This window comes from Gouania willdenowi, chromosome 16, assembly GCF_900634775.1.
Source record: "Gouania willdenowi chromosome 16, fGouWil2.1, whole genome shotgun sequence".
In the NCBI taxonomy this organism is placed as follows: domain Eukaryota; kingdom Metazoa; phylum Chordata; class Actinopteri; order Blenniiformes; family Gobiesocidae; genus Gouania; species Gouania willdenowi.
Window position 1 is genome coordinate 35297969 of NC_041059.1, and position 21070 is coordinate 35319038.

The window sequence follows — 21070 nt, forward strand, 5'->3', positions numbered from 1 at the left end:
TTTTCCTAAGTTTTAGCCTCTGAAAAGTCATTTTCATGGAGCTTCCAAAAACAGGCTGTTTTTGGGGCCTTCATGCATATGCATGAGTGGGCGTGTCTGTTGACGCAGACTTCATGCTACAGCTGATCACCATAGTGATTTTATTTTGCTATCCACACACTCTTGTTATTGTTTTGAGCCAAAAAACTGCACATTACAGTAAAACACATTGCTATTTAAGCGTCTCTTGTGATTGTGAGTCAGACAAACGCTGCTCCACGGTGTGTGTTTATCACATCAGCAACTGAGTCTGTCAGATGTTTCAAACACTCACCAGAGCTGCTACGTCGTTTTCTTGTCATCCTCATCTATTCTGACCTCACGAATAGCCCATTTAAAATGATAATCCCTAACGTAATCAAAAAAGTGGTATGTTTATCAAACTGTCAAATTACATTTTTCAAAAAAACTTTAACTTTTTGCTTCTACAACACTCTATACCCTATAGATAATTTTTTTGTAGAATTGGTTTATGATCATGTTTGTTACACTGTATTACAAATACAGAGTTGCTAGTATTAGTAACAATTTGTGCCAACTCAGATATTCTTATACTGCATTTTATTATTATTAATATTATTATTAACTAGATTTATAATTGACACTGCACGTGTTGAAAATAGTTGTTTAAGATTGTGTGTTTTAATTTGTACAAGAATAATAATGAAAATGTCAGTCTGGATACTGTCATACTGTACAGGTATATCAGATATAGGCAACTGGTGGTTCGGGGGCCACTTGTGGGTCTCGGTCTACTTTTGTGTGGCTCCCAAAACAAATCCTCCAAAATTGTATTTCAAGTAGTTGGAAGGAATGTAAAACCCAACATAATACACAAAATAACTCCCTAAAGACACAAATCGACAGCAAAATGCACAAAAACACAAAACATTCCAAAAATACACAAAATGACAACAAAGACAGACACAACAATCACTTAAACAAAACAGAATGACTATGAAAACACAAAAAAGAACAACACATTACAGAATAGCTCCAAAGGCGCACAAACCGTCAACAAAATTATACAAAATGACAGGGAAATGTGGAAAACAACAACAAAAGTACAGAAAGTGATCCCAAAAATGCACAAATCGACAACATAAATGCAGAAAATGACAGAAAAATACACAAAATTACACCAAGAACACAAAAAATAACAAATACACACATAATGACTCACAAAACACAGAAAATGACTATGAACTGACAAAACCACAAAGACAAAAATAAGACAAAACCCTCCTGTAATAATTAATGCTGAGATTGGTCATTATTCTAAATGCTGACATAAATGTTGATCATGTGGCCCTCAGATCAGATACTATCAAATGTTTGTGGCCCCCGCTGTGATAGAGTGGCCCATCCCTGTTGTATTTATGTGTGTGACCTTCCCTGTGTTTTCTCCTCAGGAACCTCTCACGACTGGCGTCTTCGTTGCGACGCTGTGAACCTTTACTATACGTTGTTTGGTCTAACCCGACCCTCCTGTCTGCCACTGCCTGAGCTGGGCCTGGTGCTCAACCTCAAAGAGAAGAAAGCTGTCCTCAACCCCACTATCAAACCTGAGCTGGGAGGTGGGACCGTCATCGACACGCCCGCAAGCATTGGCATCCACGGTGTGGGCATGAGCTACACAACTGTAAGTGTGAACATTAGCTGCATCAGTTACTGTGTTTCTATGGCAGGCATGGGCAACAAAAATACATAACATGACAGAGAAGTATACTAAAGGATAATAAAAAATACACAACATTACCGAGAAGTATACTAAAGGATAATAAAAAATACACAACATTACCGAGAAGTATACTAAAGGATAATAAAAAAATACACAACATGACAGAGAAGTATACTAAAGGATAATAAAAAGATACACAACATGACCGAGAAGTATACTAAAGGATAATAAAAGATACACAACATGACCGAGAAGTATACTAAAGGATAATAAAAGATACACAACATGACAGAGAAGTATACTAAAGGATAATAAAAAATACACAACATCACCGAGAAGTATACTAAGGATAATAAAAAATACACAACATGACAGAACAATATACAAAAGGGCAACACAAACACGTAATATAACAGAAAAGTATACTAAAGGACAATAAAAAACACTGTCAACTGCCAGTCTTCCTCAGAGGTGTTTGCTGATCTCTTTGATGTGTATTTATGAGTTAATTTTTTTCTGGCTGTGGCCAACATGACAGAAAAATATAGAAAATGACAAAAAAATTACACAGAATGACAGTAAATATATGAAATGAAAAATACACCAAATTGCAGAAAAATATACAAAATAAAAACAGAAAATTCACCAAATGTCAACAAAAATTACACACAATGGCAATCTGATGTGATATCAGCACAAATCATGTATACTTTTATTACTTTGAGTGAAATGTTGGAAAGGCTTGATTAAGTGATTTAACAGAGAACAAAAATCAGCAACATTAGGTATGAGAAAAACTGACCCACCTATTATTAACCAATGGGTTTCTGACATTTTAACCCAAAACAGAAGAATATTCTGCAAGACCTTGAAAAAATTATACATGACAGTAAGTATATGAACAGAAAAATATACAAAATACACAAAATGACAGAAAAATGTAAAAAAAACAAACAAAAAATCCATCTGTGTGTTTTATGTGCTACACTGAACAATGTTATCTCTGGATGTTTTTGGTTCTTTTGATGCATCATCAGCTGATTGTGTTCAGGTCAAAGTGTGTGATCCACTGTATGTCTCCCAAAAAATGACATGACATATGTTTGCTTTGCTTTAGTGTCAGGTGGATGAGGAGCCAGACCCCATCTCTTTGGGGGTGTGTGGGGTGGGCCAGCCCCCACAGGGTATGAAGAGAAAGGCTGAGACCCCTCTAGGCTCCCCCCCTGAGCCTGGACAGGTGCTGCAGCAGCAGGAGGAGGACGCCCGAGGAAGCCGCTACAAGATCAGGGTGAGATACTTTCCTTCTGTCACACACACTAATGCTAAGGCTGTGGAAGTACTAAACACTAAGGATGTTTCCTTTCTCTATTAATCAGATAAAGATGTAAAAGGTTGATATTTTATTTTGATCCCCACTGTAAACACTCTCTAATTTACATTGTTGGGAGAGTTTCCTGCATTGCATTGTGGGATGTGGAGTCCTGTAGACTGATCCATGGAAGTGTTTTTACTTACATTTCTTGTGTTTCTTCTCCAGACAAGGACAGTGATTGGTTGACTCTTTTTTATTTCTGGTTTTTGTTCCCAGTATTCAGAATCAAAATTATTTTATTAATCCCAGGGGAAAATTGCTTCCCAGTGACATCACCTCATTCCACCACACATTAAATTTCAACAGGATTCAGATCTTTCCGTGTTAACCCCAGAATAAACACACACTGTTTTTTGATGCAACTTTCATTGAAAACACCAGAATTGTGTTGGAAAGTCACTTTGGCAGAGTTTTTTGGGCAAATAAATACAAGAAATCAGCGAAACAAAGAAGTCAAAGCACTTCTATGAGACTCCACATCCCACAATGCAATGCACCAAACTTTTTCAACATTGTCAATAAGAGAGTTTCAAAAAGAACTTCAAGCAACTTCCTAACACAAGAAACCCATGCAGCACTACATACAACAGTTTTTTGACTGAGTCAAAAAGAGAGTGTTTACAATGGGGATCAAAACAAAATATCAACTTTTGACATCTTTTTTTAACAAGTAAATTATCTTTGATATATTGATCTGTGAGGCTGACACACTTTGGTCCTCATTTATCAACAGTTCATACGTTCACATCTGAGCGTATACAACGTGCGTTCAACCATAATCACACAAGCTTCTGTGTTTTTCAATTGTGACGTGATCGTACGCTGCGATCAGATCTCACGTCAGGTCTGACCCTGTGTATGCACATCTGTGTGGATTTGTGGAGCAGCAGCAAAATCACAATGATTTGTTGAAACAAATGAAACAAACCAAAGTTTATTTAAAAAAGCCCACGTTATTACTGATACCTGCACTTTTTTTTATTTTCCCCACGGAATACTGTATAACCCTGCTGGTAAATTCTGGTACCGTCCGAGCAGTAACGCAAAAATTCTTGGAGAATGAGGTCCTATTTCCTCCTTACAGCACATGACTGGGGCCTGGGGGAACAAGCATAAGCGAAGAAAAAACTCCCGTCTAACAGCTTTTCTTTTAACAGGAAGAAATCGGACGACAGGGCACTAACAGGTCTCTAAGATAAACAGGAGTTTGATTATGTAGAGCTTTGTATGCTAACAGGAGCATTTTAAACTCTATTCTAAATTTTACAGGGAGTCAATGAAAGGACGCCAATACTGGAGAAATATGCTCTCCCCTGTTAGTACTTGTTAGTATTCCAGCTGCATCATTCTGAATTAACTGGAGACTTTTTAGTGAGTTACTAGAACATCCTGACAGTAGGGAGTTATCACTCTGGGCCAATATATTCCTGATTTTAGAGATATTATGGAGGTGGAAGAAGGCTGTCCTTGATATTTGCTTAATATGAGAATGAAAGGATAAGTCAGTATCAAAGATAATGCCTACATTTTTTTTTTGTGGTGCTGGGTGACAGAGTAATGCCATCCAGAGACACTATTTGCTCTGATAATTTATCTCTGAGGTGTTCTGGATCAAATAAAATCACTTCGGTTTTATCCTGGTTAAGAAGGAGAAAGTTACGGCTCATCCAGGATGTGATGTATTTAGGACAGGTCTGGAGTTTTAATAACTGATGAGTTTCATCTGATTTCATTGAGAGATAAAGCTGTGTATCATCTGCATAGCAATAGAAATTTATATTATGTTCTCTGATAATGTTACCTAGTAGAAGCATATATTATGTAAAGAGTATTGGTCCTTGTGGAACTCCATGATTTACTCTGGCGTGCGCTGGGGAGAGATTATTAACCTGAACAAAGTGGGTTCTGTCTGATAAATAGGATTTAAACCAACCCAGCGCTGTTTCTTTAATCCCAAAAACACTTTTCAGTCTCTGCAGCAGTAGATGATGATCCACTGTATCAAAGGCTGCACTGAGATCTAAGAGCATCAGAACTGAGACCAACCCTCTGTCTGAGACTAAGAGGAGATCATTGGTTACTTTTACTAAGGCAGTCTCTGTGCTGTGATGGGCTCTAGAGCCAGACTGAAAGCTCTCATATAAATTGTTCCTATGTAGGTGATCACATAGAAAAAAAGGGAGATGCATATTGGTCTATAATTGGACAAGTCACTTGGATCGAGGGTAGGTTTTTTTAAGGAGAGGTTGGATTGCAGTGGTTTTAAAGGCCTGTGGTACATAACCTGTTACTAGAGATGTTCATTCAGTTCACCATATTAGTGCTAATTAGTGGAAGAACATTTTTAAATAGTGGAGTTAGGATTGGATCTAAAAGACAGGTTGTTGTTTTAGAAGCACTAACTATTGAGGGCAGTTCAAATAGACCAATTGGAGTGAAACTTTGTAAATAAAAGCTGCATGGTGGAGTTATTTCAGGAGCTGCTTTGTTTAAGAAGTTATTGAGCACTCCAGTAGGGGGGACATTAGCTTTGTTTCTAATTTTTAGAATTTTATCAAAAGAAGTTGATGAAGTCATCAGGAATAGAAGGTTCAACAGCGCTGTGGTTTTTGGTGAGCCTAGCTACAGTGTTGAATAAAAAACAAAGATTATTTTTGTTTTCCTTTATTAAAGTTGAGTAATAGGAAGTTCTAGCTTTGTGAAGTTAAACTTCTTCTCCAGGTAATATGAACTTCTACCATGTTTGACGCATAGGCAGAGTTTGAGATTCTAGCCGGGGGGCAGCAAATATATATATAGGTAAATAATTCATTTAGGCTGTTGTTTACATCATCAATATGAATGTTAAAGTCACCCACTATGTTCGCTTTATCGGTGCTCAACGCTAGATTAGTAAGTCAGAGAATTCAGAAAGAACCTCTGAATATGGACCAGGAAGACAGTAAACTATAATGAGTAAGATGGGTTTTTCTATTTTATTTTGGGGATTACAAATATCAAGAGAGAGGCTTTCAAATGAATTGTGGTTAAGTTTGGTTTTTGGGGTGACTGATAAGCTAGAATGCCACTCCCTATAAAGGTAGATATGTTGCAAAATGTGAGTGCTTGTAGAATGTGATGTGAAGTTGTAAAATGTGATGAGAGCTTGTACAATGTGATGTGAGCTGGTGTATAAAAAATCTATACATATGTGAAATAAATTTAATGTCACAAATGATGAGAAAAATTTATATACTGATATTTACACATAAAGATACAGCTCCAAACTTGTAATCCAACATTTATTCACATGTTTTTCAATTACTTCACTATCATTTACAACCACAACTCACCTGTTACAACTTCTCAAATCTACCGCTACAGATGTACAAACACATACATGTTCATTGTTTTATTGCTTCGTCACATTATACAGATTGTAGATTTTGTAAAATACATTAACCTCTCGGTCCCCATCTCCACATAGGATTGACCTAAATATAAACAAGGAGAAGCACTCTCCATTATTATTTTTGTTCATAAATGACTTAAACAACCTTTTTCTAACAATCTGTGGAGGCAAATGTCATCCTGACTTTACAGTGAACGACAATGCCTTTGTTTTGGTCATATCACCGGCTGCTGCGCTAAAAAGACAGCCCACTGTCTCCAAATCCTCGCTTCTGATTGCTCAATCCCACACATGGGGGAGCGGGGAGGGGAGGGGCCATTTCTACGAGCATGAATCAGTTTTGCTACAGACGTCTCGCAAAATGTGTTGCAAAACTCAAGTAGCGCAGATTCCCACGAGAAATGTAGTTTGTGCATCTGTAGCGGTAGATTGGAGAAGTTTTAACCTGTGAGTTGTGGTTGTAAACGATCATTTATGCAAGTAATTAAAAAACATGTGAATAAATGTCGGATTACAAGTTTGCAGCTGTAACTCTGTGTAAATATCAGTCTCTAAATTTTTTTCCATAATTTGTGACATTAAATTTATTTCACGTGTGGATTTTTTATACAATATCTACCTTCATAACTCCCCCTCCCTGACCGATTTTCATCTCGGAATAGTTTATTTTCTTGTTTGACCACAGTGGGCGGGAGGGTATAACATGTTAATGATGATAAAATTCAGCCACTGCATCTATCAACACCTGATCATTTGTACGCTGGGATTGGTCAGATACGCATGTTTCATAAATTGGTCCTGTCGTAAATGAGGGCCACTGTGTTTATCTGATAGAACACATATCTGTCCCGAGCTTTAATCCTGGAAAGAACACACAGGGTTTTGTGTGGTTTTCCATTGTCTTTTGTTGCCCGTGTCTGATCTAACCGGTGTTTGTGTTCTGTTTTAGTTCAACACGATGGAAGAAGAAGACATCGACATGGAAACTGTCCATGACAGCCAGGCCTTCATTCACCATCATCTAAATCTGTTGGAGCGCCCTTCCACACCTGGTGGGTCCAACACATGCCTTCACGTGCTTAGAATGGCGTGTGTTTTACATTACAGGCGCTCTCAAACAAACAAACATTAGTTGTAGGCTTTACACGATCAGAATTTTTGTGGCGATCACAGATCAGTGAATTAAAAAAACAATCACAGAGCCGATCATATGAATTCAGGATGTTTTTTTAGGTACTGACCGAATTCTTTGGTACTACCTTATACAGATTTACAGAAAATCAAACGGTATGTTTTGGGACCTAAACGCAGTCTTATGACTGTGAGGGAGAAAAAGAGTTGAAAAATTCACATTTTGGACCTGAACACAACATTTGTTGTCAAAGTGTGTATGGGTGCATGGCCCTTTAACTGTTCGACCAGTGTGCAGAGTGAGGGAGCGTGTTCGACTGAAGCAGATCAGAGCCAGTAGACTGGGGAAGTCCGACACTCAGCCGCTCCGCTCCAACCGAGAGACATTTTGGCCGTTCGCGCATAGGTTTCCACCTTTGTGCACAAATGCGAGTGAAATAAAGTTGTTTCACGTAAAGCAAACCACTCCTCGGTGTAAATGAGACGGGTAAAACAATGCAATGGGATCCGATATATCGGATCAGATCGGTGTAAAGCCTAATTATTTATAATAATTCCAGCAAGTTAATTTTTTTTTCTTTGAAATATGTTCATTTTCATTTATTCAGACAAAGTTTTTCATCATTATATATAATCTCCTGACATGGTTTTTTGCCGTGTCCCTACAAGTTCTTTCACAAGGAAAGCATCAGAGCATCTACTGATTGCTTTGATGTGAGGACATGGCACACCTGAGAGGTCTCTCAGGCTGACCACGCCCCCTATCGCCTGATATCAAAAGGGATGAGTGAAAAAATTTTCTCTCCCGTTCCTGGGACTCTCTTCTCCAGAAACCATCGGGCGACTGTTGGCGTGGCCAGCCTGAGAGACCTCTCAAGTTGGCCATGCCCAGAAATCATTTATAAGAATAATAATAAGAATAATAATGCATCAGTTTTATATAGCGCTTTATCAGACACTCAAAGTCGCTTTACAGAATTAAGGCATATTCTTTCACTTCACACTCAGTGGTGGTAAGCTACTATTGTAGCCACTAGTGGCTACAATAGGGCTACAATGTGGCTACAATGTGGCTACAATAAAGCCACAGCTGCCCCGGGGCAGCTGTATCCAGGATAGATGGATACATCTAAGCGATCAGTAGACGCCTCTGTGGAATACTGACAGTTGGCAATCAAAACATGTCAGGAGATTAAAGTAAATTTCCTGAAAATTTTTTCTGAATAGATGAATTCATAACATATTAAATGTTGTATGTGCTTTGATGTTTGTTCAGTTTTACAAACTGAAATGATTACGGTGAGAATTACACTGAAAGTAAGGAAGGGAACGACTTGTCCCTTCTCATACTTTGTAATATCAGTGTTAAATAATGTACATTTGTTAAATTTATTTAGATTTTTTGTTTAATAATTGACTTCTTGCTTTATTGTTTTATTGAATTTTTCATTTTGAAGTTTGTGACGAAAAAAGAAATGAAATGAAACAATTAACCATCAGAACAGATTGTGTGCAGTAACAGCCACGCTAAGGCTGTGAGGTCACTTCCTGTTTTTCACTCTCTGGTTGTGTGCCCAGGCAAAGAGCCTCCATCATTGGAGCAGGCCTTACTGTCCATGCCCGCCACGCCCGTGCCATCTTTTTCTAAAGAGAGCAGCGCAGTGTCCTCCAAGCACGCCAGCGAGCACGGCCACCATCACCACCACCACCACCACGAGCACAAGAAGAAGAAGAAGAAGCATAAGCACAAACACAAGCACAAGCACAAGCACGAGAGCAAAGACAAGGAGCGAGAGCGAGACAACTCCCACACCTACAGCCCGGCCAGCGGCAGGTCCCCACGCTCGCCCTCGCTCTCCGACTGAGCTTCCATACTTTCTCTACTTCAGCTGCTGTTTTTGATGAAACAAGGTCTTTAGTAAAGCATGAGCCACCCTCTGACGTCAGCTTTTTATTCTAGAACACACGAGGTGGCGTTAAGCAGGTATTAACGGTTTTCAAAAGCTTTCAAATGCTTCCTTCTGCCTTTTTTAACATTTGTTCCTATTGGAAATATATAGTTTGTTATTTTTGTGAGAAAAAAAGAAAATAAACCTGATTGTTTGAAATGTGAACAAAATAGAATGTGTCTGTATTGTCTCTCCATCTGCATCTCCAGTGAGTCTCACTGCGGACCGGTCAGTCCTTAACTCTCCTATTATCCTTGGGGTCATTTTGATCCCATTCAATGTTCATCATTCAAAAAATATATAGTTGACTTTTTTTTCTTGCTTCATATTTCATGACTTTTCCTAATTTCGATGGGTACAATTGATTAAGCATACTATTTTAATGATGAGTATGTGTAAGTAAGTAGAATTTATTAGTACTGTATAGCGCTTCCCACAGACAATAGTCACAAAGTGCTTCACAGTAGTAAAATAAATAAAATAGATGTGTGTAAGAGCATGTAATAAAGTAAATAGTATAACAAAATCACAACGTTAAGTCAGGTTGGGCTAAGATGCTTTCTGAAACAAGTAGGTTTGTAGGTGCTTTTTGTGACCCATGTGTGACCTACTACTCACACCTACCAGTAGAACTGATATTTCCCGCACTGTGGAGGGTGGGGTATTTCCTCAAGGACACTGGTTGTAAGCTTGCATGGCAGATCTTTATCCAAATCATTCCTCATTGTGCTCTGTGTGGATTGTCATCAGCAGTCTCTCTCTCTCTCTCTCTCTCTCTCTCTCTCTCTCTCTCTCTCTCTCTCTCTCTCTCTCTCTCGTAAATGTCCCCAAGGAAAATGTTGACTGTCAATTAGATTTTGGAACAGCTCTTTCACAGTGAAAGTGACGTAGAGAAGAATGTGTCTGAAACAGAGGATTGCGTTGAGAAGGACCCTGATTTTGAGGCATTCTCACCTGAAGTAGTTAATAAACATGTTTAATATGTGCACCTCAACTAATAGGGTTCATACTCATGTTGTCAGTAAATTTAAGAAAATTTAAATGAAAACTATTCAAGATCAATTAATTCTAGTTTAATAGTTTGGCCTGATGGTGCTAGAGGGCAGGTCAAAGTTTCAATATCCAAGTGTCTGACACAAAACTTGGTCAACCATTTTCTGAAAATCCTTTTCTGGAGGCAAATAGCCCTGGGGTCAGATTGACCCCAAGGGTAAAATGTGTTTGTGATATTTGAGGATAATACGACCAATTGGACATATTCACACATCAAGATGTCCTGATTTTCCAAACAGAAAAATTCTACAATATTCACCTTCACATGACTTGGTTTTTTTGATTTGAGACAATTTGTAGGATTTTGGAAAAAATGAAGAGTTCTTTCAACAACAATTTATAACAAAATTGTAAATTGGTAATTTTACATAATGATTCATGTTTTTTCTGTCATTTTCATGTTCAATCAGATGCTATGAAGGACCGCATTTGGCCCCCTGGCCTTGAGTTTGACACGTGCTCTATATGGGGGGGAAAAAAAATCAAGTTTCAGATAACCTGGATTAGAACCCTGCATTAAGTTTGGAATCCAGAAGAGGATTTAGGAAGAAATTTGAAATGTTTTAGAGGTTTCAAAAGCTACTAAAAGTTTCATGGAAATTGACTAATAATTACATATGCAATATACATATAATATTATGGAAACTGAAAGTTCAGAGAGATTCCACCAAAGGGCTGTGACACCCTTAAAAAATCTGATTATGAAGGGAAGCAGATTAGGAATTCTGTCACCACCAGCACAGTGTGTTTCTGTGAAACTTCAACTCCAAGTTATCAAAGAGACATGAATATTTTTGTGATGTTAACAAAGCCACACTGTGAGTTGCTGGACTTTAATGTTTTCAGGCAAGTTTCAGTTTGTTTTTGCAGAACAAAACCACAAATTATTCTAATAAGCCTTTTTTTTTTGGCTCGCTCTGTTAAAGTATGGAGCAGCTTTCAAGTGTCTTTTGCAACCTCTAAATGTGAATTAATTTGCATAAAATTTGGACCCAAATCATTTGGCCAGATATGGAAACAAACGCAGAGTTCTAACCAAGAGAATCTAAAAAATATATGTTTGGACCATCTACACAGCACATTCTGAGGAAGTCCAAACCTGAATCAGCCACTGCTTTATGCAGCAGAAGACGTAGTGACCTTATGTTCAACACATTCTGTTCCTACAGGAGCTGCTCACAGCTTGATTTAATGATAAATCCATTTTAATCAGCCCAAAATGAACTGATAAGCATGGGCATTGTCTTAAAATACAATTTGATGTTTTAGAGTCACAATATCTTGTCCCTACCCGTTGCATAATTAGGACAGAGCACAGGTGAAGATGTGGGACGCTTTGGATGAACTTTAGCTCCTCCCATTTACGAGTGGCTCTTGGAACACCCACCAACAGTTTGATGTGCTGTGGGGCTCCACATGTTCTTCCTCTTTCCTTCTGCATCTTTGGAATGTGCTGAGCTAACAAACATGATCCATGAAGGCCCAACTCATGCCTTAGGACATGACTTCTATATTCCAGACACCACTGCACACCTTCTAAGGCAGTGGTTCTCAACCTTTTCTGCTTGCAACCCCTAAAATAAAGGTTCCAGAGAGTGGGGACGATCCACTGGTGAAGGTGGTTTAATGCTGAAAAACAGTCTAGTGGAGACAGGACCATCTATAAGGGGGAATAAAGGGGAGAGATTTTTGGGGTCCATCCATAAAGTCAGTAAAATGATGGTCTATTGTTCTATGAATCTGTGATAACCACATTTATTAATTCATCTGAATAATATCTACTGTTATTCAGGAAGTTTATTAATATTTGCGCAATAATATATATTCATCTTATATGTAAATCCTTGTTTAAATCAGGAATAAAATGGGCTAAAATTGACCAAAAATGGTGGAAATGGGAGTTAAAAAAAAAAAAAAGTTAAAAAGTTGCAAATGATTGTTGCCAAAAACGGACAGAAAAAGTGGTAAAAAGGGTTCAAAGTGTCAAAATTGGAACAATTTGTTTGTGATGAATTTGGCAAAAATAAGAATGAAATATGGTGAAAAGAGGTTAAAAGTGATGGGTCAACGTTTGCAACGTTAGGTGGAAAAGTAGTGTAAATGGTTTAAACGTGCTGAAAAGGTCTTGAAAGTGGGAAAAAATGTGCAGGAAAAAACATTTAAATTTGATGGAGAAGTGGCAGAAATGGTAGTAATGCAGCAAAAATGCATTAAATGGAGCAAAAAATATGGCAAGAAAAAGTGACGAAAATAGATTCAAATCTGTTAAGTTTGGTGTTTTTGCAGAAAAAATTAAGCAAAAAGTGGCTCAAATTCTTAAAAAAAAAAGTATTCTTAATTTCTTGAAGACATCTGGGAACCCCCTCCCGGTGTCTCATGGCCCCAAATAAGGTCCTGAGAACCCCTGTTCTAAGGTGTAGTGAGCTCCACACTGTGATTGGTCACAGCTGGTTTTTACAGTGAGAACATGTGAGAGGAATACTGGTCCTAATGTGAATGTAAAGAGAAGAAAACCTTTTCCATTTAGACTCATTATTCCTCTCACAGGTTGTAAAAGTTGTCCTGAACAGACCTGAGTGTTTAGTTTAATTGATCCCTCCTCCACGCCCTGACCAATCAGCTCACTCCTCCTCCACCCCCACCCCCTCTTTCTGGTGGTCGTTACCATTAACAGACAGCATCCCGCACTGACCGACCGACGGCACACACGGAGCAACATGCTGCTGCACAAACTGGTACGGTAAGCGCGCTGGCGACGCTCCGTGCGTAATTACGCACCGCAGAGCGCATCGATGGCTCGGTGTTGGTGTTTCTCTTTACCTGCATGATGCTCTGTCATCTTAGCACTACGGCTGTACTACTGCTGCAGTACACTAACTATCGGAGGCGACTGAACCAGCTGCAGTTTGGCTTTAGCTCAACACGAATGGATTTTTGACCTCCACAACAAGGGTGTCAAACTCATTTTAGTTCAGGGGCCAAATACGGAGCACGTTGATCTCAAGTGGGCCACAGAATAGAGGCGGGGAAAATTTAATTTCAACAATAATATGCCCGACTTTACGTGTCAAACCCATGGCCCAGGGGCCAAATCAGGCCTTTGGAGCATCCAGTTTGGCCCGCTGGAGTGAGTAAATTAGTTAATTAAATAGAAATTGGTCACAAAATCTAAGAAATTTAAAGTGAAGATCCTGTTGGGACTGATATCTATCACTTATTGCTTGAATATTGTCAGTTTCTTTCATATTTTGTATTTTATGTATGCGTAGAAGTGCAAACTAGAGCACAGTAATGTTGAAATTACTCGTTTTCCCTCATAAAATCTGTGGCCCACTTGAGATCAAACTGATCCGTATTTGGACCCTGAACTAAAATGAGTTTGACACCCCTGCCCTACTTTGTACTTCCACTATTTAACGATAATTAAATGTATGTAAGGCACCGACAATATCCAAGCAATAAGTGACAGATTTCAGTCCCTGCAGAATCTTCACCTAAATATACTGGATTTTTGCCTTAAATTGTTTTATTTAATTTGGGTAAATCTTAAAGAATAATATGGGTCAAATGGTCAATAATTTGCAAATGGTTGCCATAAACATGGGAAAACTGTGAGCGCTGGCATATATTGTTAAGTTTCATTGAATTTGTGTATTTTGAGGGACTGAATTATCTACAACGGAATTAGTTGGTAATTTACACATTGATTCCTCATGGTGTTTTTTTCTGTCATTTTTTACTTTCTCCTACGGGCCAAATCGGATGCCTTAAAGGGCTGTAATTGACCCCCGGACCTGACACGTGGTCTACAACATCAAAAAAATCATCTGGGGAGATGATCAGGATCACAGAAAACTCACTCAGCTAATGAGAAATAAAAATAAAATAAATAAAAAGCCTTTTTTTTCTTATAAAAATAGTTGATTGACACTGCTTTATATGTTAATTATACATTTAATTTGCAGCAGTATTTTTCATAAGGGATCCTACACGGGACAGATTGTAATAAAGATCTTCTATGTGCAGCTTGTGATGGATGTGCTATTGCAATGGTTCTCAAATTGAAGCTTCCTGTGTCTGTCATGTCAAGACAGAGCTTTGACATGGTTAGACCAGGGGTGTCAAACTCATTTTAGTTAAGGGGCCCCATACAACCTAGATTGACCTCAAGTAGACCGGACCAGAAAAATCCATGTTTTTGTGAATAAAAAAGCACAAATTGAAACAAAATCCTGAATGTTAAGCATTTGTTGAAAATTTCTTGACTTTGCAACAAATGTTCTCAAACTTTGCAATGCAATTTCCCAGAACACTGTCCGTCAATTTGCGAGAATTTTTCAGGTTTTTAAAATATAATTGTGATTTAATATTGATGTAAATAATGTAGTACTGCAACCCATATCATGTTTGATCTACAATTTATACGATAATTTACAAAAAGTCCTGTTTTTGCTATAATTTTTACGTTGAATTGCTCTGGCGGGTCGAACGTGGCCCTCAGGCCTTGAGTTTGACATTTGTGGTTTAGACCTTCCTGACGTGGAGTGGTAATGGGATGAGGTGAACGTGACTGACAGCAACGCTAAGTGTAGGTCCAAATATTGAAATAGAAATGATCAACAGACCAATCCATGAATGAAGCCTCTAACGTGACACACGTGTCTCCTCAGTGCGTGTGGATGGTGTCTGTGCTGTTTGGCTCAGAGGAATGCTGGGGATTTGTGTTCAACCGACCCAGACGCTCCGGGGAGGACGGCCCAAGTGAGTACCAAGCTGTCCATGATTCACTGCTTCTCCCAGCTCAGATCACCAGTTCACATCAAACAATCCCTCATCAATCTTTTGTACATGTTTCTGAACCCCACACACTCTCAGGGAGAACATGCAAACCCTAAACAATGAGACTGACAGATCTCAGAGATGTGAGCCTGAGAACATGATCAGGTTTCATGATTCCAGGGTAGAGTTGTAGATCCTTCTGGAGTCTTTGAATGTTCAGGGTCGTGAACTCAAAGTCAAAGTGTCTGTATTAGTCTCCATAGGGATAAATGTGTGTTAGACAGAAGGATCTGCTGCACAGACACTTCATTTATCACAATTAAAATATTCAATCATTCACAAAGTAAAAAAAATAAAAATAAAAGGAATTAATATACATAAAATGACATAGCCAAGAAACAGATAAAGTGCATACAAGTACTAGACATTAAAGGTAGGGTAGGTAGTATTTGAGGATAATAGAAGGGTTAACCTAATTAAGCTTTTTCTTTATTGGTACTTCATGCATCACCAAGGAAGTTACCATTGTGTTGTGGCTTCAGGACTAACATTGATTATTTTACTTTGTGTACTGGTTTATAATCATGCCAAAATTGGGTTTGGTTCAAAACATTCTAGTTAGTACAGTTGGGATAGAACAACATACATCTTTGACAAACTCAGCATGTTTTCTTTTAAAAACTCTAATGGTTTTCCTAACGTACGTTTTAAAAACCTCACACACTGGAACTGTTTCAGGGCCAAACTGTGTTTTACACAGAGAGTAAGAAGCTGAGTTTATTTGCTGGAAAGGTCCAGGCAGTGTGAGGTTTATGTTGGACACGTGTGAGTGTAAAGGAGCCAAGTGTGGCTAGGACAGGCCTCCAGGTCCACAAAGCAGAGGAATAGTTTCCTTTAGAGTCCAACGTGAGTCTCCCAAACGTCTGCAGGAAACACAAGACGTCCTCCAAATGCCACAAACACACACGGAGACGACAGCTGACCTGTTCCTGTCTGAGACTGTGTGTGTCAGTGAAAGCACTTCCTCACAAAGACTCTCTTCATTAACAAACAAAAGGTGTTTGAAGTGTTGCTGTTCTAAATGCTGCCAAAGGAGAATGAAGTCCTCACAGTGGTGCCGTGATTTTGGGGGATCGGCGATTGGCCGATACTTTTCTACCTCTGCAAAGGTCTTAAAGTCAGCCACTGTCCCCTCCTGCTGTGAGATGATGACAGGCCCCGCCCACCAGGTCATGTGCACATGCGTCTGCTACACGGGTTAACAACAACAGTCACCCGGAGCATGGCCAACCTAGCATGTCGACAGTTTAGCAGTATTACACAAAAAAGAGAGCAAAGCTTCATAATTTGTAAATCATGTAACGCGGAAAAAGGTGGTGGTTGAGCTGTAAACAAAACCCTACCTCGTGTTATTTTAGAAACCACCACACTGCTGAGTAAGCACTAAGCAGCATTTCAAGCTACCAATCAAGCTAATGCTAAGGCAAAAGCTAGCGAGAGCAAAGAGCAAGGCCATGTCTGAATAGTCCCTCTTATCTCCTTTCCTATCCACTTTTCCTTAACTCTGCAAGTGTTTAAGTGGCGGCCATGATAAGGAGTGTTTAAATTCTCCAAAAGCAAAGGAAAGGAGGCTCATTACTTCCTTTATAACCTCTAGAGCAGTGTTTCCCATACTTTATTGCCCCATGTAGCCCTGAGCTCATGTTATACTCGTCTAAACTCTTTCCTGTGTCTCGTCCAACATTAACCTAGAATTAAGGCCTTTTCATTCATTTATTTCTGATGTGCAGCTTGTTTTAGAAGTTGAAATTCACCTTTTGGTGTATTTTAAAGAGTTGTGCCACAAATTATTATTGATGGATGAGTAAAAAGTCTGTGTGCATGTAAAAAAAAAATATAATGTTAAAAAATAAACTGACAAACGTTTCTATGTACCTCCTGAGAGGTGTTCAAGTACCCCTATTAGGGATGTAACGATTCACTCAACTCCTGATACGATTCGATTCACAATACCTGGTTCATGATACGATTCTCTCACGATTTATTTTACAAAATGGGACTGTAGACAAATGATGACTGAAAAATATACTTTTATTTTTTTTGGGGAAAAACTAGAAAATACTGTACCTTTTATTTTTCATTGTCAAAAGAATCCCTTGATAAACTATTCAAAACAATGCAATTTAACTAAAAATAAATCTTGAATGAAATAAATAAAGGAATAATACAAATGAAGAAGAAGCCTATTATTCTGGTTCTATAGTAAACAATGCAAAACTGCATAATAGTTCTTTTTTTAAAAAAAAAAAGTGCAACTGAAAATACATTTTGTGCCTTAACAATTGGACTTAAAAAAAAAACCCAGTCATTTGACTGTATTTACGTCAGGTATTTGTTTGGACCAGCAGAGGGCGCTGGTAACCTAGTGGTCGGTTGGCATGCAGATATCCTGGCAGAGAAGAAGAGATGCTACGCTAGCAGACAGAGCTAATAGAAAAATTTGACTTTTACAGATATTCACGTAATGTTACAGATATTCTTTCGGTGCTAAAAGGGTAAGGAATCATTTATGAACATGTTTAAGAGCAGAAGGCAGCCAGAAAGAAAGTAGTAGCAGATTCCGCCCGCTCTACGCTTCTGGACATGATATATATATATATATATATATATGTATATATATATATATATATATATATATAGTCCGAGACGAGACCAAGACCTTTAAAATTTGGTCTCGAGACCAAGACCGGTGTTGACCACCACAACACTAGTCCTAACCCTCTTCCCCTGGTCAGGGGTCTGCAACCTTTACTCTACAAGGAACCATTTAACCTCATCTCACCTGGATTAAAGTCCTCCTGGAGCTAAAAAATACCTTCTCAATGAAGACAATACAGTGTATTAAATTATATACAGTTAAAATTATATAGAATAATGTTTGATTTATTTTGATTTGATTTATATTTATCATGTAAATGGAAACTTAAAAACAGTTTAAAATAAGAAAAACAAAGTTTTGTTAGTTTGTCCTGTAGATTATTATTTTATCATTTACCTCAAACCTAGTGATTTTCTTTATTTGTTAAACCAAAATACTGCTTTAGTCAAAGAGCTCAAAACAGGTTTGCAGTGTAACTTGTTGCACAAGTTTTGTTTGTTTTTAAAATGTAAAAAATTAAAGACTCAAAGAACTGCTATGATTTAGTATTTTAGACAGCAATGCTCTAAACTTTTCATCTATATTTGAGATAACTACACCATGTGCAGTTAAAACAACAAGTTTGTATTGTTTCAAGGGTATTCTTCAATGTTTTACAATAAGTTATAAGAAATAAAAAAAAATCAGAATCGGCAGGTCAGGCTTTCTAAAGATCTGTGATTGGCCAAGACAAGCATTAAACAGTGGTAAATAAAGCACAGTGTCCATCTGAGCAGAGTTTTAATGCACAGTCACAGTTCAATATACAATAAATAAGAATCCCAGCTGAGGTAGAGCTCGACTCAGGCTCATGTAGAGTTAGACCTTACTCTCATTAGTGAGCTTTAGTTACATTAAGGGACAAAATGTTTTCAACATGTGCAGGAAATCCCATTTAAATGCATGTATTCATGTTGTTCCTCGTAATTCCTCACTTTACCTAATGAAGCAGCTTTACCTGCTCCTCTGTGGGGCAGTGTAACACACACACACACACACACCTACTGACAGCTGTCAGTCAACGCCGTGTTTCCCAGCACACACGCGTCACTCTGAATCTGTTTCTAGCTTGTGACTCTTGGATCAACCTTAGTTCTAACCACCATGTGCTGTGAGCTTTATTATTCAAAGACACATTTCCTGGTGTCAGTAGAAAAAGACCCCCGATCACTTTCTAAGTCAGTATTTATACTGTAACTGACACCACTGGAGAGAAAAAAAGAGGATTTTCAGACAAATTGCAACATGGAAGTCCAGACAGACCCCCCTACTGAGCCTGAAATAAATATATAACCTAATAAAAGTTAATCTTCCTTTTGTGTTAGCTTTGTATTAGCATCTCTTATGGTAATGGGTCTTAAATGAGCTATAAAATACACTAAAAACAAATATCTATTGTTTGTTAGGCTTCCTAATCAATGAAAATATAAGTTTGTAGAGTGGGTATCTGAGCCTTTTTTGTGTCAGTAAACAACTGTTTTTCAAAATGATTTTAAATAGTAAAATGTGGGAAAGCTTGATTCAGTTCAAATCAATTCAATTTCGTTCGATTCAACTTTATTTATATAAAGCTGATTTCAACAAAAGTCATCTGAAAGCGCTATCAAATTAAAACATTTGTAAAAAAAAAAAAGGAGAAAACCCAACAAATCTACATGAAAAAGCATAAGCGACAGTGGGAAGAAAAAACTCCCTTTTCACAGTTTTTCTTTTTTACAGGAAGAAATCAGCCATCTGCTTCGACTGGTTGGGGTTAGTGGATAGGAGGAAGAACGAAACATGATAGAGAGATAGACCATCAGAGTGTCCTAGAATAGTTGTGTTGGTGTTCTACTATATAATACTTAGTTTTTAGTTCCTAATTTTTAGGTTTAGAGCTTTGTTCCAAGTGGTTAGGATAATGCTATTATACGGTATACGCTTTGGTGAATAAGTAGGTTTTGAGTTTAGCCTTAAAGGTGGAGAGAGTAGCAGCTTCACGGACTATAACGCTCTTGTTCCTGTTCTACTTCTAGACACGTTTGGAATTCCAGTAGACCAGCAGACCGAGAGCTGAGTGTTCTGCCCGGACGATAGGGCACTAACAGGTCTCTAAGATAAACAGGAGTTTGATCATGTAGATCTTTGTATGCTAACAGGAGGATTTTAAATGCTATTCAAAATTTTACAGGGAGTCAATGAAAGGAGGCCAAAACTGGAGAAATATGCTCTCCCCTGTTAGTACCTGTTAGTATTCTAGCTGCAGCATTCTGAATTAACTGGAGACTTTTTAGTGAGTTACTAGAACATCCTGACAGTAGGGAGTTATCACTCTGGGCCAATATATTCCTGATTTTAGAGATATTATGGAGGTGGAGGAAGGCTGTCCTTGATATTTGCTTAATATGAGAATGAAAGGATAAGTCAGAATCAAAGATAACACCTACATTTTTTTACTGTGGTGCTGGGTGACAGAGTAATGCCATCCAGAGACACTATTTGCTCTGATAATTTATCTCTGATGTGTTGTGGATCAAATAAAATCACTTCGGTTTTATCCTGGTTAAGAAGGAGAAAGTTACGGCTCGACCAGGATGTGATGTATTTAAGACCGGCCTGGAGTTTTAATAACTGATGAGAGTCATCTGATTTCATTGACAAATAGAGCTGTGTCATCCGCATAGCAATGGAAATGTATATTATGTTTTCTAATAATGTTACCTAGTGGAAGCATATATAATGTAAAGAGTATTGGTCCTAAAACTGAACCTTGTGGAACTCCATGACTAACTCTGGCGTGCGCTGGGGAGAGATTATTAACATGAACAAAGTGGGTTCTGTCTGATAAATAGGATTTAAACCAACCCAGCGCTGTTTCTTTAATCCCAAAAACACTTTCCAGTCTCTGCAGCAGTAGATGATGATCCACTGTATCAAAGGCTGCACTGAGATCTAAGAGCATCAGAACTGAGACCAACCCTCTGTCTGAGGCTAAGAG

The 21070-nt window shown here is 38.2% G+C and overlaps 2 protein-coding genes across 2 annotated transcripts in view; both read left to right on the forward strand.

Moving 5' to 3' along the window:
* Nucleotides 1-9693, forward strand: part of taf2 (TAF2 RNA polymerase II, TATA box binding protein (TBP)-associated factor) — a 58985-nt gene extending 49292 nt beyond the window's left edge. Inside the window, exons 24-27 of the mRNA XM_028471040.1 lie at nucleotides 1452-1681; nucleotides 2838-3008; nucleotides 7433-7535; nucleotides 9193-9693. Of these exons, the coding sequence (XP_028326841.1) occupies nucleotides 1452-1681; nucleotides 2838-3008; nucleotides 7433-7535; nucleotides 9193-9479 (791 nt within the window). The 3' untranslated portion in view covers nucleotides 9480-9693. The remainder of the gene's footprint in view (nucleotides 1-1451; nucleotides 1682-2837; nucleotides 3009-7432; nucleotides 7536-9192) is intronic.
* Nucleotides 9694-13303: 3610 nt separating this feature from the next.
* Nucleotides 13304-21070, forward strand: part of enpp2 (ectonucleotide pyrophosphatase/phosphodiesterase 2) — a 55507-nt gene continuing 47740 nt past the window's right edge. Inside the window, exons 1-3 of the mRNA XM_028470724.1 lie at nucleotides 13304-13351; nucleotides 15287-15377; nucleotides 17988-18002. Coding sequence (XP_028326525.1) covers nucleotides 13334-13351; nucleotides 15287-15377; nucleotides 17988-18002 — 124 coding nt within the window. The 5' untranslated portion in view covers nucleotides 13304-13333. The remainder of the gene's footprint in view (nucleotides 13352-15286; nucleotides 15378-17987; nucleotides 18003-21070) is intronic.